The sequence below is a fragment of the Perna viridis genome, chromosome 2 (assembly GCF_037379345.1).
Source record: "Perna viridis isolate PV_CMFRI_1.1 ecotype Kerala chromosome 2, ASM3737934v1, whole genome shotgun sequence".
NCBI classification, from domain to species: Eukaryota; Metazoa; Mollusca; class Bivalvia; order Mytilida; family Mytilidae; genus Perna; species Perna viridis.
In genome coordinates, this window is record NC_142446.1 from 34811667 (window position 1) to 34833745 (window position 22079).

Below are 22079 nucleotides of genomic sequence, written 5' to 3' on the forward strand. Positions count from 1 at the left end.
TTTTTGCAGTAGACAAAGAAACAGCATAAATAAAACCAGTGGAATTTTAATGTCTACTATGAAACACTTACCATTCTTCAAAACTGTGATAAATAATACACTCCAATATGATTATGACAATCTCTGTATAATCTTGAATCTTCCATAATTAGTGACTGAAAAATGATTACAACTACAGTTTATTACGCACAAATACTTCAAAACAGTTTTGGTCAACACCTGGTCTTTGTAAAATAATGTGTTTTTTTTTACCATTTTAATGAAAATTAAGGGATTGAGTAATCTGTCATTAGTTTTTTGAGAGACATAATGATTCTCTAGTTTTGCATGGTTTTTCACAGACTGGCTTTTAGATATGAGTAAATCTCCCTGTTTAACTGTTAAGTTACTTGATCCATATTTCAGGTCGTTACAAATCAACAGATAAACCTTACCCTAGAGGAGAGATTTTGTTAGGTGGAGGAAACATTGTTCAAGGATACTATAAAATGGAAGAAAAGACGAAAGAAGATTTCACAGAGATTGATGGTGTTTGGTATTTCTGCACAGGAGATATTGGCCAGATAGAAGAGGATGGCTGCCTTAGAATTATTGGTAAAATTATTTATAGTGTTTATATTTCTCTGACCCTTTTATTCAGTATTGTAAAAAAATCTCAAAACATATTAAATGAACATAATTATATTTGAAATATTGTCTTTTTTCTCCAATTTTAAAGTAGGAACTTTTCAGTGTTCTTTAAATTTACTGGGAAAATGATATCGTCGGTGAAAAAAAAAAAGCTCCATTTCATATATTCCTGGCATGAACTGAAAATCTTATTGCACAATAACATATTTTTACCAAACAGTAACTCTCAGCTGGTCTCCCTCTTGAAATCATTGTTCCTTTTGACAAGCAAATGACTTGATGTGTTGATATTTGTTGATATTTTATTAAACTGCTACAAAAAAAATTGTTGACGTATAATAGTATGATGCTTAGTATTGTTGTAATTGAAATCTGTTAACTTTTGATTATATACAATAATTTTAGTAAAGTTTATCAGATCATATTGTAATTTTAACACATTGTTCTTAGGGACATGATAGAAGACCCTATAGTTATAAAGATTTTTGCCCCTCCTACTTTGAGGCACTTAAAAAGGGGGAAAAAGGTCTTGTTATTTTAATTTATAGAAATGGCAAATTGTAAATCTGATTTCTATTAGTTTTCTTATGAAATGTGTTTGTCAGTCACATTTCAGATATCTTTGACAGTTTTCAAGGTATAGGGATCAAAGGCAAATATCTTTGACAAGCACCTTTAAAGCAAAACTTTTTTCAAATTTAATTTAATTTAAATTTTATGCATTATCGTGTCCAAACTAGCTGTTGTGTCCATAATGAACTGTAAGTCATTACGTTAAGGTGTGTCAAAAACTAATACAATATGTATCCACACTTCCCCTGGTGAACAGAGTTCTATTTACCGCAGTTCTGTCATGCTGTACTTAGCAAAGCTCTTTATATATAAATAAAGCAAATGTATCACAATGTAATCAGTTAGTTAATAAGCCATTTTAAATATTATATGTCTTCAACAGACAGAAAGAAGGATTTAATCAAACTTCAGACTGGAGAGTATGTTGCCTTGAGTCAGGTAGAGACAACTATAAAGATGAGTCCTCTAGTAGATCAGGTCTGTGTGTATGGATCATCCCACCATGATTTCGTCATTGCTTTTGTTATCCCAGCACAAAAAGCTTTTAAGGATATTGCAAAATCGTTGGATATCACTGGAGAAATGGCTGATCTCTGTAAAAATAAGGATTTGGAGAAGGAGATGGTGAAAAGGATAACAGAGTATGCAACGAAAGGTAAACTTTATTGAGTAAAACTAATTTTCATACCTCATAACTTGCTTAAATAATGCAAATTCTGTGCATTTATCATGCAAATCACATAATGTTATCTTTACAATCATATTAGCTTTTCTTGCAAAAAATGTGCCTTTTTCGTACCACTAAGGTGACATTATCATGCCAATAGATTCCTTTATTATGTAAGTTGTATCTCTATTGTTCAAGTTAGGTGACTTTGTCATGCCCGTCAGTTTGTGCATTTATCAAGCAAATCATGTGACATTGTCATGCTAATAGTGTGTCTTCAGTGTGTTAATTCTATGACAAGAAAATCATGTGCTTTTATCATTCAAATCATGTGATAATATTTTATGCAAATCATGTGCCTTTATCCTAAAAGTCATGTGTTGATGTGCCTTTACTTTAAAAATCATGTGCCATTATTGTGCAAATCATGTGCCTTTATCTCAAAAATCATGTGATGTGCTGTTGTCATGCAAAAAATATATACCTACATCTGACTATCAACTCACATGTCTTTGTCATGATAATCAAGTGCCTCTGTTGCATGCAAATATGGTGCTGTTATACTAATCCTTTAGTATTACATGTAGATAAACAGGGGTTCAAATTTGCTTTTGAGGAAGGATGGTCCAGAACCTTTGCAGCTTCCAAATTTAAAGTCCACATGTTGTAAATCAAACATCCTCATTTGTTTATCAATGTAATGTAATTGAAGATCAGAGTCCTATGCTAACAGAATTTAAAAAGTCCTGGTTCAGGATTGAAGGGTCCCAGACCTCGAATAAACACTAATTAGAACCCCGTAATAAATCATGCAGCACAGTGTGTGTGTGACATCATTTTTCATTAATATTCCACAATTTTTTGTATTTTTTATGCTTCTTGATGCTTGTATAAGGACTTAAATTAAATTACCTTTCTTTTGTTGTAGTTATCAAGGAAAGAAATTATCTACAAATTTTTGGATTGTGTATCATGATGCTATGAACATGATCAAGTAATGTTAAAATCTATGGTGCATCATATGTATAATCTGTGTTATGTGCGTGCATTTAACTTTTAGACAGTGTGATTGAGTTCTGAGCATTACACAACCCAAAAAGTGTATTAGTTGCTAACTTTCCCTATTTTTTTTCAGCTAAACTAGACAAATTCTGTATTCCAAGGAAGATTGTACTCTGTCCAGAATTATGGATGCCAGATTCTGGCTTAGTTACAGACTCAATGAAATTTAAAAGAAAAAGTATTGAAGAATTTTTTAAAGATGACATCAGCCGAATGTATAGCTAGTTTGACATACAATTGAATTCATGGTCATCAAATTCTATGCTTCTAAAATGACCTATTTGTTAGCCTAATAACGTGTGCTGGGTTTTTTTTGAGATATTGAGGGTCAGAGTTACGTGGTGCTTTGTGATTGTAGAAAGCAGATTTTGGTGGAAATGTTAACTATTATTTTAATGTTCAGCATATTTTTTTTTGTTTTGATAGTTTCAATAAAATATGAAAATGAAAATAAGTGTAAAATTGAATAAGTGTTTCTGGCTTAGCTTATTCTTGTCTGTAGTATGCAGGCATGGATCCTTGGAAAGGCATGCCAGGCAAACACCCCCGTAAAAATGGGGAAAACTTTTTTTTAAAAATATATCTCGTTTTTTCACAAAGTCTACCCAAAAATTTTCTTTCCTCACTTTAATCAGCCTTTATTTCTATTTACACCCCCTAACCCAAAATCCTGGATCTGCCCTTGAGATGAGTCTATCGATATAACTATTAAATATCTTACATGAATAATTAGAATTTAGAATAACTATGATGTGTTTGACTATAAAAAATGTAACTTGGAATCAACCATATGTACTTTATTGGGAATTCTCTCTCTACAAGAAAACTGGGAATTTTTCAAATTTTTGAGGAAATGAAAAGGAAATAGCATTTATAACACAGAAATATCTATATGTAAATGTGTTATAAAAAGGTGTAGAATTAAAGCAATAATATTTTTTTAAGTATTTACTATTAAGGTTGGTGTTGTTATGTATGTAAAATGCCATTGTATCAAAAATATACCAACCAAGAGCAAGTTACTGTATATCAAAATCTAAAATCTCTTTAGTTAAACCCTCAAACCTTTTCTCCTAGAAATCTTTGTAAGGGGTTTGAAACTGGATGCTATCCTGAAGTGCCATGATATGGCAATGATTGCCGAAATGACAAAAAAACAATAACAATCAATCCCCATATTTGCAAAAAACCTATAAAACTATGTTTTTTTTTTACTTTTCCCTCAGAATAGAATAATTGTAGTATAAAAAATAAGCCTTGTCCTTACCACCAGGAAAGTCTTTTATCATTGTTATATTTATTGCCTTGAATTTCATTCCCAATATTTCAAAATGTCTCAAATACATTAATTGGTCCAAAACACATATCTAAATGAGAAGTATTCTTTCAATCTCCCAGATAGAGTTTTGCCATAAGAAAACATTTTGCCCTACAAATAAAAAGTAGGACACCAAATGACTTGAAAGAGTATTTATCTTTCCATTATTTGTAAGTGTTGATGTGATTCTTAAGTTTGGTCAATTGTTTTATTTTTTTCCATTGATTTGTTGATGCTACAAATATCTGTTAATTATTTTTTGTTTGTTATGTAACATAAGTTTAAGATCTGTTTTGAATTTGAATTCATTGCATTACATAATTATTTTGTATAAAACCAATATACATGTATGTACAAAAATCTTTCAATTTAGCTACATTTAAAAGATCCTTGTGCTTTCTGTAGATTTTCCTATTTTGTGGACAATTCTGATTTTTTTTTTATTTTATAAATGCTCACTTTTCTTTTTGACAATCTTTTCTCTAAAAATTACGAATCAAAATATATTTTTGTTGTGTATTTGTTTTATCCTTCAGGAATATTGTTTCTTAATGCATTTAGTTTTTAACAATTTATTTGAATGTTTTTTTTTTCTATGATTTATTTTTTATTTTGAGGAGATACATATTACTTTTTTTTTGCGTTCCTGGTACTGTCTATAATTCATCACATTTTGTATTTTACCATTTACAAAACAGATTCTTTTTCATATTTATTAACTCAATTTTAGAAGAAGAATTTTTAATTTACTAGAAGTTAACAATACAAAATTTGGGAGCCACTAATTTTACAAGGAGAACAAATATGTGACTGTTGGAAACTTGTATAAAATTTCGTCTTGGATTACTATGCACAGATTTAATTTAATTATAAACTCTTATAACATTTTAAACCAACACACATTTCATCATTATAATGATAGCTATGAAACTCAGAGATATGATAATGCTTCCCTTTTTTTTTCTCTGGAAACTGAATGAAGAATTAGGATAATCTTGGTATCATCTTTTCAAGAAGTCTGTGTTAGTTAGTAAAGTAATAATAATAATGATAATAAATGATATAAGATATGGAAGTTGATTTGGCATTATTTTAATCTTATTTAATTTTTTTGTCAGTTTTAAATTTGAAAATTGTACTTGAATCAATTTTACTTAAACATTAGGTGTTGGTCTTGTACAAAGCAGGATGCTTACCTGATCGGCTACTCTCACGAGCAGGATGCTTATCTGATCGGCTACTCTCACTTAGAAATAAATGAATTATCTGCCATTTAATATTAAATCAACACCCAAACAATAACTAATTCTAATTTATAGATGGCATGTTTTTAATAGAGAAATGTTAAAAAACTGTTCTTGGTAGATATTGGGCTATTGTTTTCAATTGTGCTGTTTTGTTGTTGTTTGCATGCTTTCCTGTCAAAACATTAGAAGTTACACTTGTTTTATTGTTATTATCAAATTTAACCCTTTCTTATATATTCAGAAACTTTTTAAAATATGATTTTTTTTTCAACAGCTTTACATTAAGCAGGGTCTACAATATTATATTTTTGACCATATTCATAATTAAGGTCTGAAATGGAAATTTATAGCAAATTAGAAAGTGTCATTTCCAGTATTACAAAATTTCAAAATACCTAAAACACTGAGGCTTCATTCCTTATATTGCACCATGATGAATTTGGTTTCTTATTTTGATAGATTTTTTTATGTATATACTTTTTGTGTAAATTAATTTTTGGATTTAGATCTTGCTATGTATTTGATTCTAATGCTGGTGATGAGAGATTACTCCTTGAAATACGTCTGCATCATATCAAAATTTGCAATATATATGGTTGGTGTATTTGTATTTGTAAAATTAATGCAATAAAGGAAATGTTTTGTGTATTTATTGTGTTATTTAAAAAAAAGAATTTTGGGCAAACAGATTAATTTATTTAACATTTATTCTTTTAAAAAAAAAAAGAATCTCATTAAAGGAGATTTAATTACAGTTCTTTCAGAATTGAATGTATTTTTTAAATGAGCATGACATTTTTTTTTCTGTTTCTTGTGCTTGATTATTGTGCTAAAAACTATTTTTGTAAAAACATATCCAATTTACGTAAATAATGGTTTAAAACAAGACACTGTCATAGGTTATAAATAATCTAGAAATAGACAGACAGTTAAACAAGTATTTTGGAAGATTAGTGCAGATGCATTGTAATCAATATGTCATATTTAGGTCATAGCAGTGTGCCTCTTTCTTTTTTAATTCACCCCCTTATTTATTCCCTTAGGTTTTCTCAGTTTTTCCAGTCCGAATACTCACTCGTAGTTACATGTGTATTTTCAGACTAAAACAACAAATTTATTAAAATTTATACACTGTCAATGTTATTGCTATAATTCACAAAGGAAACCAAATGTTAGTTATTTTTTTGTTACTACTTGGAATCTCTACTCTTCATCATTGAACATAATTGACATGAGAATAGTGTTTCTAAATAGTTTGAGGTTGATATTTAAGTGGTATGTTTCCCAAGCTCCAAAGGCGCCTGCTGTTCAAAACTCACTCTAGACGCTGCAGACAGTTATAACAGAATTGCAGGAATCGTGCAATGATTTTTTTTGCAACATTATCTGCCTGTCAGACAACGTCTCATATAAATACTTTTCTAGAATTTGGGCAAACCTGTCCACAGCAAGTAGTAAGAGAGGACTATGCCGATGCAAAGAGCTTGCACATTTCCATGTTAGTGCTTTCTGGAATCAGCTTCACCAAGTAGATTGAAATAATATTACTTTGTTGATCATTTGTTTAAGTTTTTAGAAGTTTATAAAAGCTGCCTTTTTGTCTATGTTTTTTTATTGTTTTGTTTTCATTAGTTGCTGTCTATTTTGTATGTAACTATAATGGGTATGAAATGAATGTAAATTGGAAATAAAGAGCATAATTTACTTTCGTGATTGTTTGTTTTTTTATGTAAGAAACAAATTCCATTTTGATACCTCGTGATGTTTATATGTTCACAGATGTGTCTGATGATGACTAAGAATACACCATTTCCATATACTGGGAAATTAGAAATTCGGAATTTGTTCTGAGTGTTTCAAAAGAGTGTACTTGTCACAATATTTCAGGAGACTTGCAACTAGAAAAGCGTCTTAAAAAAGAAGGAAAGAAGGAAACAATAGAACTATGGGTACAAGACGACTTCAATACATTGAACATGTGATTGCCTCTTAAAATTTATAAACAGGGTGCTATAAAGGTCACTAAAGCCACAATGATGTACTCTTGAGTTTGATGTTTGGATTTCTGGTGGAATTTGGAGAGCAAGTGCTCTATCAAACCATTGGAATGTCCATGGGAACAAACTGTACGTCTATAGTTCTACCAAACGATCTCTATATTTTTATAAAGCTATTACTTTCAAAACTACCACAGACAGAAATTAATGAACGCAATATTTTCTTAAAATAAAATTGAAATTAAAATGAAACAAGTACAGGTGACTAATATTGTATGTTACATAATGAAGCTTATATAGCTGTCAAGGGTCTTTATATTACTGTAAATGTTCTGATCGTAGTTCATTGAAATTAAATTATCATTAAGTTCTGTTCAGTAAGAAAAATTGATGCATTCCCGACAAAGGCTCATCACAGCTCGTCAACTGATGCACCATATGCTATATTTAAATAGGTCTCCATTAAAAAACGTACATTAATTTATTTGTGTAATCCTATAGAAATATGTAAAAATCGCAGCATATTGTGTATCAGCCATTGAAAAACGGGATGCAATCACTTTAACATAACAAAACTACATTTTTGCAATATGTATGATCATGGTTTTTGGTCTCTTATTAACCCTTTTATCATATAGGCAATTTTATGTTCATAGATCTATGAAATTCAAACATGAATTATTGTCAGAAACTAAACATAGTCGTATTACTTGTAAAAGAATGAAACTAATCATTGATTTTTGAGAATAAAAATTAAAGTGTTAAAAGTGATAATCCAATGTGATTCCAAGTCATTTACTAAATAACAGAACAAATTTACCATTAATAACAAACAATCATATTATGAACGTTTAACATGTTTTATTCAAATAAACATTTGCATATAATTATTGTCTATGAGAGCTGATCATTAATTTCTAACCAAACTGGAACAGTTAGCTATTTGGGTAGGTAGGAAAACTGATAATGAGATTCACATGAAATACATGTAATAAATTATAGCATTCGAGTACACCGAAATTTTGCTCGAACTTTGTTAACACTATTTACGTATTTTCTTTACATGAATGTTGTTACGCGAATTCAAACAAACCAAAACAAATGTAATTTTACGTTCACTGAAGGTATTGCTCAATACAAATGAATATCATGTGAACAATATCAACCTCAGAAAGTATTACAGACAAACTTGTCTAAACAGAACAACACATTGACAAGATTATCGGTGATTTCAACGTTTTATATTTTCATTATCAGGCAATCGTTCGTAAAATTATCAGCAATTCTCCTCATGACGACAGTAAATTAACGATAAAGAAAAGAATGTCTGTATTAGACGTTTTGACAAAAAGTATAACCAATTTCGCCCTTTCAAAATACTGGTTATAATTCCTGTCTCCATCTTCGAAACATCCGCCGTTTTATACAATATGCCTCCATAAATCAATCGTATACAGAACTCCATAATAGTTTCAAGGGCTTCCATTTCGATTCGCACCAGGTATTGGTGAACACTAAAGGCATGATCGATTTGAACGCACATCGTAATACTTAAAATAAATATGTAGGCATGATATTTAAGCCAATTATTATGTATCTAATAAAAAACAAAAACAAAAACAAAAACAAAACAAAAAACAAACAAAAACAAAAAAACAAAAACAAAAACAAAACAAAACAAAACAAAAAAAATTAAAATAAAATAAAACTAAAGAATTTCCGTTTCGATTGTGGCAGGTTTAATAATGCATTATTGCTAATGCAGATTCCACTATCACACAACCAGGTGTTTTTGTTTTTTTATTTTGTTTTTGGCATATTGTTCAAAACTTAAGAAGAAAACAAAAGATGCCTTTGTAGACTCCTGATAAATTGGGCAAATGTTATTATTGAAACAAAAATAAAAAAGCGTTTTTGAACCTCAAAATATAATAAATTTATATAAATATTTTGACAGGTACTAAACTAGTATTGTTGTAATGTCCTGTTATATTGAAGAGAATTTAAAAGAACACACTTTTTACAAACTCAATAATACACAAATAGCTCATTCACGAGATTGACATTTTATCCAAAAACATAATAATGACTTCAATTGTTATTTCAACCTAAACGCATTCCTTTGAAGTTTTTTTTACATTACTATGCAGAAAGTCGAATCTTTTGTCCATTCAGCTGGAATATTTAAAAAAAATAATGTTTTCAATAAAGGAGGAGAACATTTTGATAACATTGAGAATAAACAATTTTAAACACAAAGACAGGCCTTGAACAGATATATTAATGAAAGTTAAACATCTCTCTGGGAAATTATGCAATGTCCCCCGCAGACTTCTTACAAATGAAAAGAATTCTTAAGTTAAAGGTCGACCTTCATATGTATGACAGTGAGACGGACTGATGAATGGATCCACTGATCGACTGCTGAATAACTAATTTTTATACTGAAAATGCATTTCCGGTTATAAAGTGTTATAATTTTAGTAAATATAAATATGTTTTTCTTCATCCCACAATACGATCTAACAAAAGCTTGTACGATTGTCAGCTATAGTGACTTTAGAGCCATTTATTAAAAAGAAGTTCTGCATTTCTTATCTTTTTTAAATCTCTATAAGAATAAGAAATCGGGTCATAATTTTCTTGTTATAAACCTGGAAAATTCGTTATTGAAAATTCCATTGTACAATTTTCCTTAGTCTTTTTCCTCTAGATGCAACTTAGGGTCTGTTCACATCTTTTCTCACTTGGCATTATCCTTGTGTTTCTTTACATTCAGTCAGCAATATACCATATATAACAAACAAACAAACAAACAAATAACATCAACTGCTTGAAAAATTAAATTCTGCATGCACAACAAAACCATAAGTTAGCTTCTGATATAATTATCAATATCTACGAACACAAATAAGTAGCTTAACGAGGTAATACATTAATATACAATTCACTATTGCTTCTGGTTACAACTCAACAAAAAATAAATTGTATACAAATGTACAAATGATGAGTATAACAATATGATAAGAAACAGAAGATAACATACTTGTAATTAAAACGCCTGATGTCACATTACATCGCAGATGAACCCTTTCTCTTCATAGTAAGTAATTGTTTCACACTGTCATAACACGTTCTTAATAGGTTAAGCATTTTGTGTCAATACATAAGGCAGATTTTCTCTTCCTGGTCAGAGACAACTCACTGTTCATTCATTTAGAGTTTTTGAACAAAATAAATGCTGATAATGATAAACCGTCTTCTACTGTGGGTAGAGAATTTTGTAAGATTGTGAACCTCAATAAAACCTGTAATTTTATTTTTAAAAACTGTTAAGTTGCCGTCTGAAAACTGATATTGAGTAGCAAATAACTGTACCCAAACTTTTTCATTTGTCCTACTTGTTTTAGTATCTTGCACACGATTTCTCTGGTTCCGTCAGAAAAAGTTTATAATATGAATGTTCATTATTTTGATTGTCTCCCCTAGAACAATGTATTCCATGACGTTTCAAAGAACATTAAATAATTTTATTTCTTCACCCTTATATCTTAAAGTCCTAAATTGACGGATGAAAAGGGTAAATGGTATCAAATTGCCTATTTAATTAACAGTAATATCTACCATTGACAGGACTTGAAGATATTTGTACCAATATTTTTTTAAAATTGTAATACGTAACCAGAAATTTATGCACTAAAAATAGGCCAAAAATTGAAACATATAATTACCGTTTTGAGTTAGGGTAATAGACCAGGGTAAGAGAGATTCCTCCAGATTTTCTTAAATTGAAATATGACATATAAAATGTAATGTATGAGGTTATGAGGCAGTACGGCTTGCCGATGACCTTGCCATGTTTTAACTCCTTAACCTTTAAGAGTTAAAAAATATTTTATTTCATAATTCCTTATGACCTTTAAAGCTTTCTGCTTTCATTATGCAGAGGTTGTTATATAGGTTCAGCATATGGTTCTATCTAGCATATGACTATGTCCATCATGTAAATTTGTCCCATCGTGCAAAAAAAAAACAAAAAAAAAACATTTGTGTGACATTATTTTGCATCATTGTGTGCTCGACGATACCCTTTCTTTGATATAAGTCATCATGATAGTAGGTAAATTAATAAATCTTTCATTGGAATAAAATTGCACAGTAAACTTTCCTAAAACTTTGTTTATGGTTCTGTACATAAACAAAACGGTCCAGTAAATGGTCTAATTAATATTGTTATTTTACGTAAATTGAATTTTAGGAATTTGCAAAAGAGAACTTATTATATAGGCAAATTGCTGAAAATTGCCCCCTCTTTGTTATTTTTTTTTATGTAAAATAAAGGCCCAATTACTCTTCGACTACATAAATAGAATGCAAAATGCAGATACAATCTTATAAACTAATCCTTTTTAAGTGGTTTGACTTGATATTCAGTTATTTATTTAGATATTCTGTCAAAACTTACCCTAAAATACAAGACATGACTCAGTTTGGCCAATGATTCAGATTTCTGAAAATAGCAATTTTTAGTCCTTAATGTTCAAAATCTGTACAGAAGAAATTCTTTAACATTGTAAGAAGATATACTACAGTTAGTTTAATATCATGTACAAATTTAAAGAAAATTAATTGATGAGAAAATTATTGGGCACCCCCGGTAGTGTCTTATTATTATTTTGGACAATTGCAATTGGGTTTCGATGAGGATTTTTCTATAGAGAGTTGAGAAAGGGAATGGGGACAAAGCAGGATGGAGATGTTGACAAAATGAATGTGGGGATATTATATGGTGTAACTGGGAAGTTTATACAATTCGAGAGCTGTATTTTTATTATGCCTGACCTCAGACTCAAATTTTTCAAACAACACGTGATCAAAACATTGTTAGTTTTATACTTGACCTTAAACATGGTTTTAGGGGCAATATTTTTTGTTAACTTATACAATAAACTTGTGAATTATTTAATTACCTTTAGTTATCATTAAAATAAGTTGCTTAAAACTTCTACATAAAGATATGGAAGTATTACACTCTGAAATAATTAATAGAATACAGTGCAAGTAAAGCAAGCAAATAAATGAATGAATATTTAATAGTCCTCAGAGAACAGAATAAACTCGACAAGATTAGTTTTAAGATTTAAAAACTGAAAAGGAATGTAAAAATGGAACTTTATTCAAAGCCTAGCAGATTGACTTAAAGATTTAATACTGACGTTGTATAACGCAGTGATGATATCATGAGACAGGCATGCCTGAAGGTATTATTGTAATATGATACCTGTGGTATTTTTAAGTGGGAGGTGTGTAATCTGATTCCCGAAATATCTTGAAACATTATATATTGATATGTTTTATTTTTTTGAAACCTCTACACAATTACCTCAGCAGGCAAAGTGAACTTCATATTGTTAAAAGCTTATTTAGAAATAGCTTTTAATCTATGATTTTGGAAGAAAATATGAAAATGAGTTACAATCAGTGATCAAGCATACGCAAGTTTGAATAAAAGTCAGACAGTATATGAAACATCGTCAGTAAACAGTTACCATGTGTCTGCATTCCAAAACAACTAAAGAAAATATGGAAATTGAACTACTTTAAAAATATATTTTTTTATGTCAGCAATGTTATAGAGATCAACTGCTTTTTAATATATATATAGGGAAATATATCATAGGGAAATGTATATTTCCGAATATTTTTTGTCTGAATCTTATTTAATATGTTTAAGTTAATATTTAGTACTCAACATACATTTAAATCCTTCAGAGAAATAAAATAAACTTAACTGTTTTGGGATAAATTGATGCAATATAACAAAACATTTTTAACGATTAACACTAATGATTCTTTCATCTGAGACTTTAGCTGTTTTTATCAACAGCATAATAGATATGAAGATATAAAATCATTATTACAAATCTGTCATGATGAACTTAAAATACAAATACACATATATTTTGATTGCACAATTTAACCATGCATTCATTTCTAAACATACATATTATACGCTATTGCACACTTGTTCATTTATACCTATATATACAAACAAAACACCCTTTGTTTTTTACTAATTATATAAATACACTATACGATAGTACACAAGCTAAGTTAACCCTATAGTCATATATTGTATGAAAGTTCTGATTAACCATAACGAAACTAAACATATCACATTTGTCCACACATTACATATATGGCCACAACAGCAGTTTGATGTTATTGAGGAGTTTGTGTTTGAGGTTTCTATTTCCGGTTTGATACCCGGCAGTGCGCAATCCGGGTTTGTAGGGTCTGTCAAATAGCATGCTGGGTAACAATGCTTTTTATTTTTAGAAAGACTTTCGTTTGCCTCTATTCTCAGAGCTGAAAAAGAAAAGAAACAAATAACATTTTGACCAAAAGTCATATCTGTTTAAACCTTCATCACAAATATAAATTCGTGCTCCAGTATTACAAAAAATCCCACCTAGGCTTCTAGTCGGGTTTTTCCATGTTTACGTATATAGTGTTATGTAGGCGAGTTATCATATCAGCACCAGGAGATTGCTTGTTTCTATACCCCTTGTGGCCTTTATTCTTATTTGGTACAAATCAAAATTTCTAATATTAGTCACAGTCATCTTTTGATGGTATGACACCATGAGGTGTAATTTCACAAAAGATCACTTTACTGAAATTACTTATAGCTTATAACTTTTAGATCTAACTGCAGAAAAAAATAGAAAAAAAAAACGTTTTGGCCCCCACTTGCCTAAATCCCTAAATTTAATCCTGTTTGACATTAATGGCAAAGAATATTGTGGAACAATATCTTTAACGTCCTTACGCGTTTATACGCGTTTACTAGAATTATGAATTTGGATTACGTGAAATGTTCTTTGGCCCTTAAATCCAATAGGGTTGGACACATTTTATCCAAAATATTCAATACCAGCTTCCTTTTTGTGGTTTTAATCCTTGTTTTGATATAACAAAAATACCAACCAACTAACTACAAAGTTATTGTACCATGTGTCTAAGGAGGCCGACGACACGGACGACAGCGTCGTACCATTATATGACCGCAAAGCATTCATTGTAGCAAGGAATACGACATTTAATGTATAACATAACCAATAATATCAATTAAAAATCAATTTGTTTTGTATCACTTAGTTATTTACATAGCTTTTAGGTTTATTTATGTCTGTTGTGTTGTTCTTTTATAAATAACATCTTCTATTTTTGTCTAACTAATTTATCTAACTATTTTTAGGCACAAAAGCACTATGACCATCAACTCAGATTAAACGATTTTACATTAGCCAAAATAACCAAATTAATCTATAGGTTTCCACATATAGAAAGGTTGTACATTAATTGAGTGTATAGTACAAAAATAACCCATCAGAAAACATACATGTGATTACAACATACATCATCACATTGATGAGTAAATATGGCTATAAGTTCAGAGCGAGTTTCTTTATTTTGCTAAATCGTTATCTGTTTTCAACAAACTTTTCGAACATGATTTGATTGTTCAAACACTTAATTTAAATGAAGGGCTGACAAAAAAATCACTTTTAACTAGAAAAGTATCATTCTGCAAGTATAAGTGCCTATGGACGTCAGGGTTTTGTTTTGATGATGTAAAATACCACGTAAATGATGTATCAGGCCTAATTTATATCCATTGTAATCCCTGATATTTCAGGAGATAAGTCTTATCCAAAGAAGTGGGAGTTAAATCGCTAATCGTGATTTTTTTTCGTCGATTATATATACATTCTTCAAACATACATATGCACAGATGTAGTAAAAATTTAAAGCAGTAAGGAAATGCAAATAAAAATGCCAATGAAAATAGGCGATTTCAAAGCGGATTGATATAAGTGATATCACCATTATTGCCCACACAGACATGTTACAATGTGAACATTTTTTGTTATTTTTACTAATCTGTGTAAGGTTTGAGATACGTTCCATCCAAAAAAGTTTGTAAGTATTATAGGTTGAGGCACATTTACGTGTGAAAATGGTCCCCTCATTTCCCTGTTTCAGTCACTGCAAACTTTTACTTTCTGAACACAAGTGTTAGACCTATGGTTTAACTGGCTATATTTTCGACTTATCTGTACTGCATAATTTCTTCAACTGACAAAACCAGAAAGTAATTACCCATTTTATATGAAATACAAGTGTCTGCGCTAATACAGACCCATGTAATACCTTGGTATTCTGAATCATTTTAGTCTATTTTATCAGAATTCCCGAAGATTTTATTGGGTCTACTTTGGCGCAGGTATCACATAAATTGTACCAAATGAAAGCTAAAGTTTTTGCAAAAACTTGAGTTTTTACCTACGTTTGGCTTGTCACCATTCACCAAGAACAAACTAAATATATCAAATATGGTATAGTTGTTCTACATTAAATCTCTGAATAAATGCAGATTGGTAACATTTTATTACCATGTTTAGAAATTCAGCCTAGATAGGGACCAAAAGCATCCCTTAGTGTACCTTTAGGTATTTAAAGAAGACTAAAGCATACTGGTACTTACATTTGCATAAAAACGTTGGTTCACCGGCATGAACTGTTTTGGGACTTGGACGAAAAAATGGACATCGGTTTTCAACATCTGTACATATGTTATAACATGGTACAATTTCTATATTTCCTTGGTATATCGAAAACTGTGTTGAACATGCCCAAATTTTATATGAATGCTGGAAATAAAAAAAAAGATGCGATCAGCAATTAAATTATCTATAAGCTATGACTGACACACAAATGCAATGACACGAGATTTGAAACAATAATGACTCAAATAGGTGAATGATAAGACAGAGGTTGAGAAATATTCACGGGGCACCAATTTTGTTTAAAGTCTAATTCATAGATATCTTTTAAATCGATGACATCTATTGTTGAGGCGGTTGAGGCGATATCCAGCTGAATGTCATGAGACCAGTATGAGACAAAAAGATCTGAGAAATGGGATACACAATGTGCATTTATATACATAATACTATTGGAAAAACATAAATTCCCCCCTCCTCATGATGTGTAATATATATACCTTATTTCAAACTAATACTTTTTAATAACAAATAAAACGAGCAAGCTTTATAATACACAGCCGGAATGAAAAGTCTGATAATCGGCTCTCAAATAATCTCAATAAGTAGAAATGTTGGAAACAAAACAAGACTATTAGAACTGTGCACAATGAGTGAATGAGTGTACTATTTTAATGGAAGAGTAATCAAGGGAACCAAGGTTATAGCGGTAATCAAAGAGTAATCAAGGGAACCAAGGTTATAGCGGTAATCAAAAGAATGTAATCCACGGACAAAGACCAGACATGAAAAACAGTCATACAGAACATAAAGTAACTAAAATCATACATACAAAGTAACAAAGTAAATGAGCAACTCAGACTCCACTACAAACTGGGAGCATGGACCAGGTGCACCGGTAGGTCCTCTGCTTTTCTAGAAACACCCGCCGAGTTGCTCATAAAAAGTCAAGTCCGGGGTAGACAAACGAGGAAAGGAAAACTATGACCCGTTGAATAAATCAGTTGTCATGGTGTTGATGGATACACCGTAACGATCCACGAGTTCAAGATGACGACCATAAAACTTCTGTAGTGATGACTTCAATCTTGTTGCAACATAACCCTGTTCCAGAAGCCTATTTGTTAGAGTTCTAGCGCGATACAAAAAGTCTGCGTAGTTTCGGCAAGTTCTGGCATAACGTATGAGTTGTGATATGAACACTCCATACGCAGGGGCCGAAGGGATGTTGCCACAGAGGAAAGGAAAGTTGACAATTGTGAATGAAAAGTCATCACGTTTGTCGTAAAGTTTGGTCAATAGTTTTCTATAGTCAATAGTTGGAATAAATTAAATGTATATCATCCTTCCCTAGATGAGTTATGGTATTTTTTTTCTAAGTGTTGACCATCCCCTGTCTTGTATTAATATCCCATTGTTATCATTATGATACCTTTTCTCATTTAATTCAGTTGCAAATGTATTCATATAAGAATTCCTTACACGCAATGGAGCTATTGAGTATTATGTACAAATTAAGTATTGCTTCATGTATGAATCATGCAGCGAGTAATAAGTCCACATTTTTTAGCCAACCTTTTAAGAAGAAGGTGTTCCATCATTGATTTGCACACCCATTTATGCACTTAAGGAGAGAAATACTTTTCTATAGAATTTAAATTAAATTTTTTGACTAGTTCCACTTCTTTTCCTACCTAACATACATTAACTTTACTTGGTATTCGATCATGACTCTGTGAAATCTTTTATGTTCCTTATATGACTATGTGAAAGTTTTTATGTTGTTTAGAATGTTGACAAAAAGTATTATCTTATAGTCTTTTTTATTTGCATGATTCTTAGTTGACCCTGTAGTTAAACACTCTCCAATAAATATAACTATTGAGTGTACAATCTGGGATCTCACAACGTGATAAGGTTTAGATCAACGTAAGTTTAATGGTTCCCAGTGGAACATTTCTTCTCGTATAATCATTGTAGGAAATCCTGTATAGACTTTTATTAATTTATATTTCATTTCAATACAGACGTAAATCGTAAATTGATGAAAATGACCTCAATTGTTCTTCTAAATGCTCCCAAAGATGATAATTATTTTAAATTACAGCAAAGTACTTGTTAAGTAGAAATACGGCAGACCCCGAACAAATAAGTTAATATATATTAAGTTATGTTAGTATCATTAAACAGTATTTGTCAAGCTCAATGATATTCAAATGATTTAACAACAAAATTTTTCAGCTTAATTTACTTTTAGGAGTAAATTTTCTATTAACTACCAGTATAACATGTACAGGTATTGAATACCTCTTCAACAATATTTTCGAACTGTAGGCTTTCCAGAAACTCTATCTGCTATTTTGTCTTATAAAAAATGTTTTTTTGTCATAACATATATTAATGCGATAGCAAAATCATTATAACGAAAAGATATTTCAACCGAGACGTTTCCCAGATTTAAAGCATTTTACGCATTATTATTTCGGCTCTTAGAGTTAAACGCCAACGTGTTTTGCAACTTTGTGTTCCCATGTCGTAAGACGACCCCACGCATGATGTTCAGTTCCAATTATATACATTTAAGGATGAACAACACACACAAAATTTCATCCTTCATATAAAACAAGGAATCAATCCTTTTGATAAATGACGTCAAACAAGCATTTAAGGAAAGAAATATGTCTTTTGATGTCCTTTGCAAATTTGCATGCGTTTTAATTATTATAATAGCTCCTTCGCAATAAGTGAAAACACGTTTTGTAAATTCATGTTTGAGAATACATTTGGCGACAATAATAGGTTAGAAATAAGTTTAGTCACTGATTTATGCCACTGACGTCATAAACCTGTATTTCTTTGCAATTATCCTGAAGGTTTTCATATAATCTTCATATAACTTTCTTTCCTATAACATATAATTACATAGTCCTTTTTGATAAATAAATTCGTCTAAAAATCACGATGACTAAATTAAAACAAGTACTATCTTTGTTCCTACATTTCATTCAGGAATTAACACACAGCACGCAAATTCAATTTTCGATACAGTTTTTTTTTTGAACGCCACTATGTTGGCAATCGGGAAACAGAATTACGATCAGGTGACTTGCGTTTCCATGGAAGAGCATCTTTAATGTCAAAGGGTGAAAAGCGGAACGGTACCCACTGCTTCAGAAAAAATACCAATCATATAAATATTGCAAATTATGGTATGCTGTAAGTGCGTTTAAAGGAGTAAATATTCATTTAGCTACATGAAAACCATATGAATCGGAAATTTAAGATTCCAAAGTAAATTATACACTAGAAGCACAAAACTCAAAAAACAAGATAAATCTACGCATAGTTCCCAGACGCAAAAAGTCAACACATGTAGAAGATAATTATGGACACATGAAAGCTTGATAGAATTTAGATTTTAGGCACAAAAATAGAAATATGCTACACTATAAGAAAATAATAATCACTATTTTTGTGATTGTAAAATGCAATGTCTAGTAACAGGCTACTTGTGTTAACCCACTTAGATTGTTCGAAATGCTTAAAATTTTATTCAATTATATTAAATTAGTATTCAAGCTAATATAAGCATATATATCAGTCACAGTTCGACAATTGCAGTTCAGATAAAGAACTTTATATCCTATTTTAGCATGTTTAGAGTAGCACACTTTTTAAAGTTAAATCGAGGAAAGTGTATTGAAGAACAGGTACAGAATTCCGGTTTTTCAAAATAATTTTGATATGACAAGAACAACTTGCTACTATGAATGCAACTTAAACGTCAATAAAATAATATTTTGATTTTGTTTATACTCTCAAACCACAAGTACAAGTATAAAGTACATGTACAATATTTTAAATACCATTCAACTTCTCAACTCTGTAATCTATACTAATTTATACTTTATATATCATTCCAAGATCTGTCAAATCGGACATGATCTTCTTGTCACGAATATGTCATTTTCATTTATATCATCCAATGGAAAAATGTGACCATGTTGTATCGAGTGTTGTGTAAAATGACTTGAAATCGATGAAATAAAATGAGTTTTCCGTGGTTGACGAATTTTTATGAAGATAATTACTTAATAGCAAAGGCTTTAGAAAAAGCTTTTTTCTTCTAACGCTTTGAAACTATTCTGCTATCATTGACTTTGTCATTTCAGCATTGATGAGTATGTTAACGGAAAAATCAAACACAGTGTTTAGGTTAATTGATTATAACTTCAATTGTGTATCGGGAAATACATCTTTTCTCTGACAAATATATCTAAAACAAATAACAAATATCAACAAGTTGCATCATGATTATTTTTTTTCTTATTATTTGCAATCATTGTTTTGATAAATGTTTGGATGATTATCTATATTGTAGGCAAGCCTTGATACATTAATACATTTTACCATATTGATAGGTGTAAGCTCATACGCTACTCATATTGATCCATCTGTAAATTTGATATATTTCTCTTCTGCATTAAAATATAATTTACACAGTTTTAAAAATCAATTAAGTGCCTATATATAAGCAGGCATCAAAATTGGCGAATCCATGTCAGAAACCAACAAAAGCAGTACTACATGTTCACTTTTAATGGTCCTCTGCCTAACTTTGACTATCATCTTGCTTTACCTCTCTGAACAAATTGGGAAAGTCTCAATACAATTACAGAGGATTACACATTTTGACAGAATTATCTACCCTGAATCGCTCACTCACATTTCCATTCAAAATAACTCTTGCAAAAACAAAATTCTGGTCTGTAATCCTTTATAGACAACGAGTTATATCATACATTATATAACTTATTAGCAGTATAACGAATTCAAAATTCATAAAACACCATCGATTGCACATGGCAGAACTTCTTAGCCTTTGGTTTTCAGTACTTCTTAATTGGGGTATACTATTTAGTACATATATCTTCATGTTTAATTTCATAAACTGCAATAATGAATCATTTAAAGTTTTATATTCCTGATCATTATTTCCGGACAATTTTAAATCACGTGTATTAACAAGTTTGTTTGGTACGTACAATTAAAAAGATTTGAAACATTTCTTTGTTTTAAGTACCAAATTTATTAGAATAAACAGGTAAATAAGTAGTTACAAGTTTCGGATTCCTATCTTCTAGATAAAATTTGCATTAATTAAGACCGAACATTTGAAATACTATACATAATTACTAGATATTAGTCATCAATATTTTATACAAATATTCTCTCAATTAATTCCCGTAACAAGATTTTTAAATGTATTTTCCACAACCAGAACGATCATTGACTTGTATTACAATACAATGTATCTATAACTAGCTTTGTTTACATCGATTTCTTTAGTTGAAAATAAAATATGACAATTAGAATTTATATAAAAATAAAACTTTGTTAAAACTTTATTTCATTTCATATATTTCTTGAAGAAAAAAAAAGAAAAAAATATGAGTGTTTACATATGAAAAACGATATTAAAAATGGAATGCAAGGAGAGTCCCTTTGCAAAACGGTAGGCTTATATCAAACTCAACGATTAAAAAATAAAGCCTAAAAGAGAAATAAAAGGAAACGCAAATATGGTAACAAAAAAAGTAGTAGTACGCTTAATCCAACCTACTGGCAACACATTCTAGTATATCTGACAAGGAAGCGTTCATCAAATTTATTGGTAAATAAATCAACAGTAATACCGAAACTGAAGTACTATTAAGAGTGTGACATTACGGTAGCGACATAAAGTGTTCCGGAAAGGTAAGTATAACACATGAAAATTAGTACACTGCAGTGAAGATTTTTCAAATTCTATAAATGTTGTACTTTTCAACGATATGTGACAGCAAAGAAATTTCCATTAAGGACCAATCGATCGAACAAATCTAGCTCATTCAGCAATACGGTGTGTGTTGTCAGTTAGTCTCACTTCTTGTCGTGATGGGAATAGTAGTCGGTCAATAGACTGTAATTACTAACAATTATAGCTAAATGGTATGATTAGACAAAAGAGGGGGA

The 22079-nt window shown here is 30.4% G+C and overlaps 2 protein-coding genes across 8 annotated transcripts in view; one reads left to right on the plus strand and one right to left on the minus strand.

The window, feature by feature from the left end:
- LOC148624802 (long-chain-fatty-acid--CoA ligase 4-like) overlaps nucleotides 1-7205 on the plus strand; it is a 36204-nt gene extending 28999 nt beyond the window's left edge. For all 6 annotated transcript variants that reach the window (XM_088567702.1, XM_088567700.1, XM_088567704.1 and 3 more), the window contains 3 exons: nucleotides 406-594; nucleotides 1586-1858; nucleotides 3006-7205. In XM_088567702.1, the coding sequence (XP_088423828.1) occupies nucleotides 406-594; nucleotides 1586-1858; nucleotides 3006-3157 (614 nt within the window). In that variant the 3' untranslated portion in view covers nucleotides 3158-7205. The remainder of the gene's footprint in view (nucleotides 1-405; nucleotides 595-1585; nucleotides 1859-3005) is intronic.
- Nucleotides 7206-8335: 1130 nt separating this feature from the next.
- Nucleotides 8336-22079, minus strand: part of LOC148624803 (uncharacterized) — a 66930-nt gene continuing 53186 nt past the window's right edge. For both annotated transcript variants that reach the window (XM_088567711.1, XM_088567712.1), the window contains exons 2-3: nucleotides 16046-16211; nucleotides 8336-13863 (exon numbers count right to left, since the gene is read on the minus strand). In XM_088567711.1, the coding sequence (XP_088423837.1) occupies nucleotides 13604-13863; nucleotides 16046-16211 (426 nt within the window). In that variant the 3' untranslated portion in view covers nucleotides 8336-13603. The remainder of the gene's footprint in view (nucleotides 13864-16045; nucleotides 16212-22079) is intronic.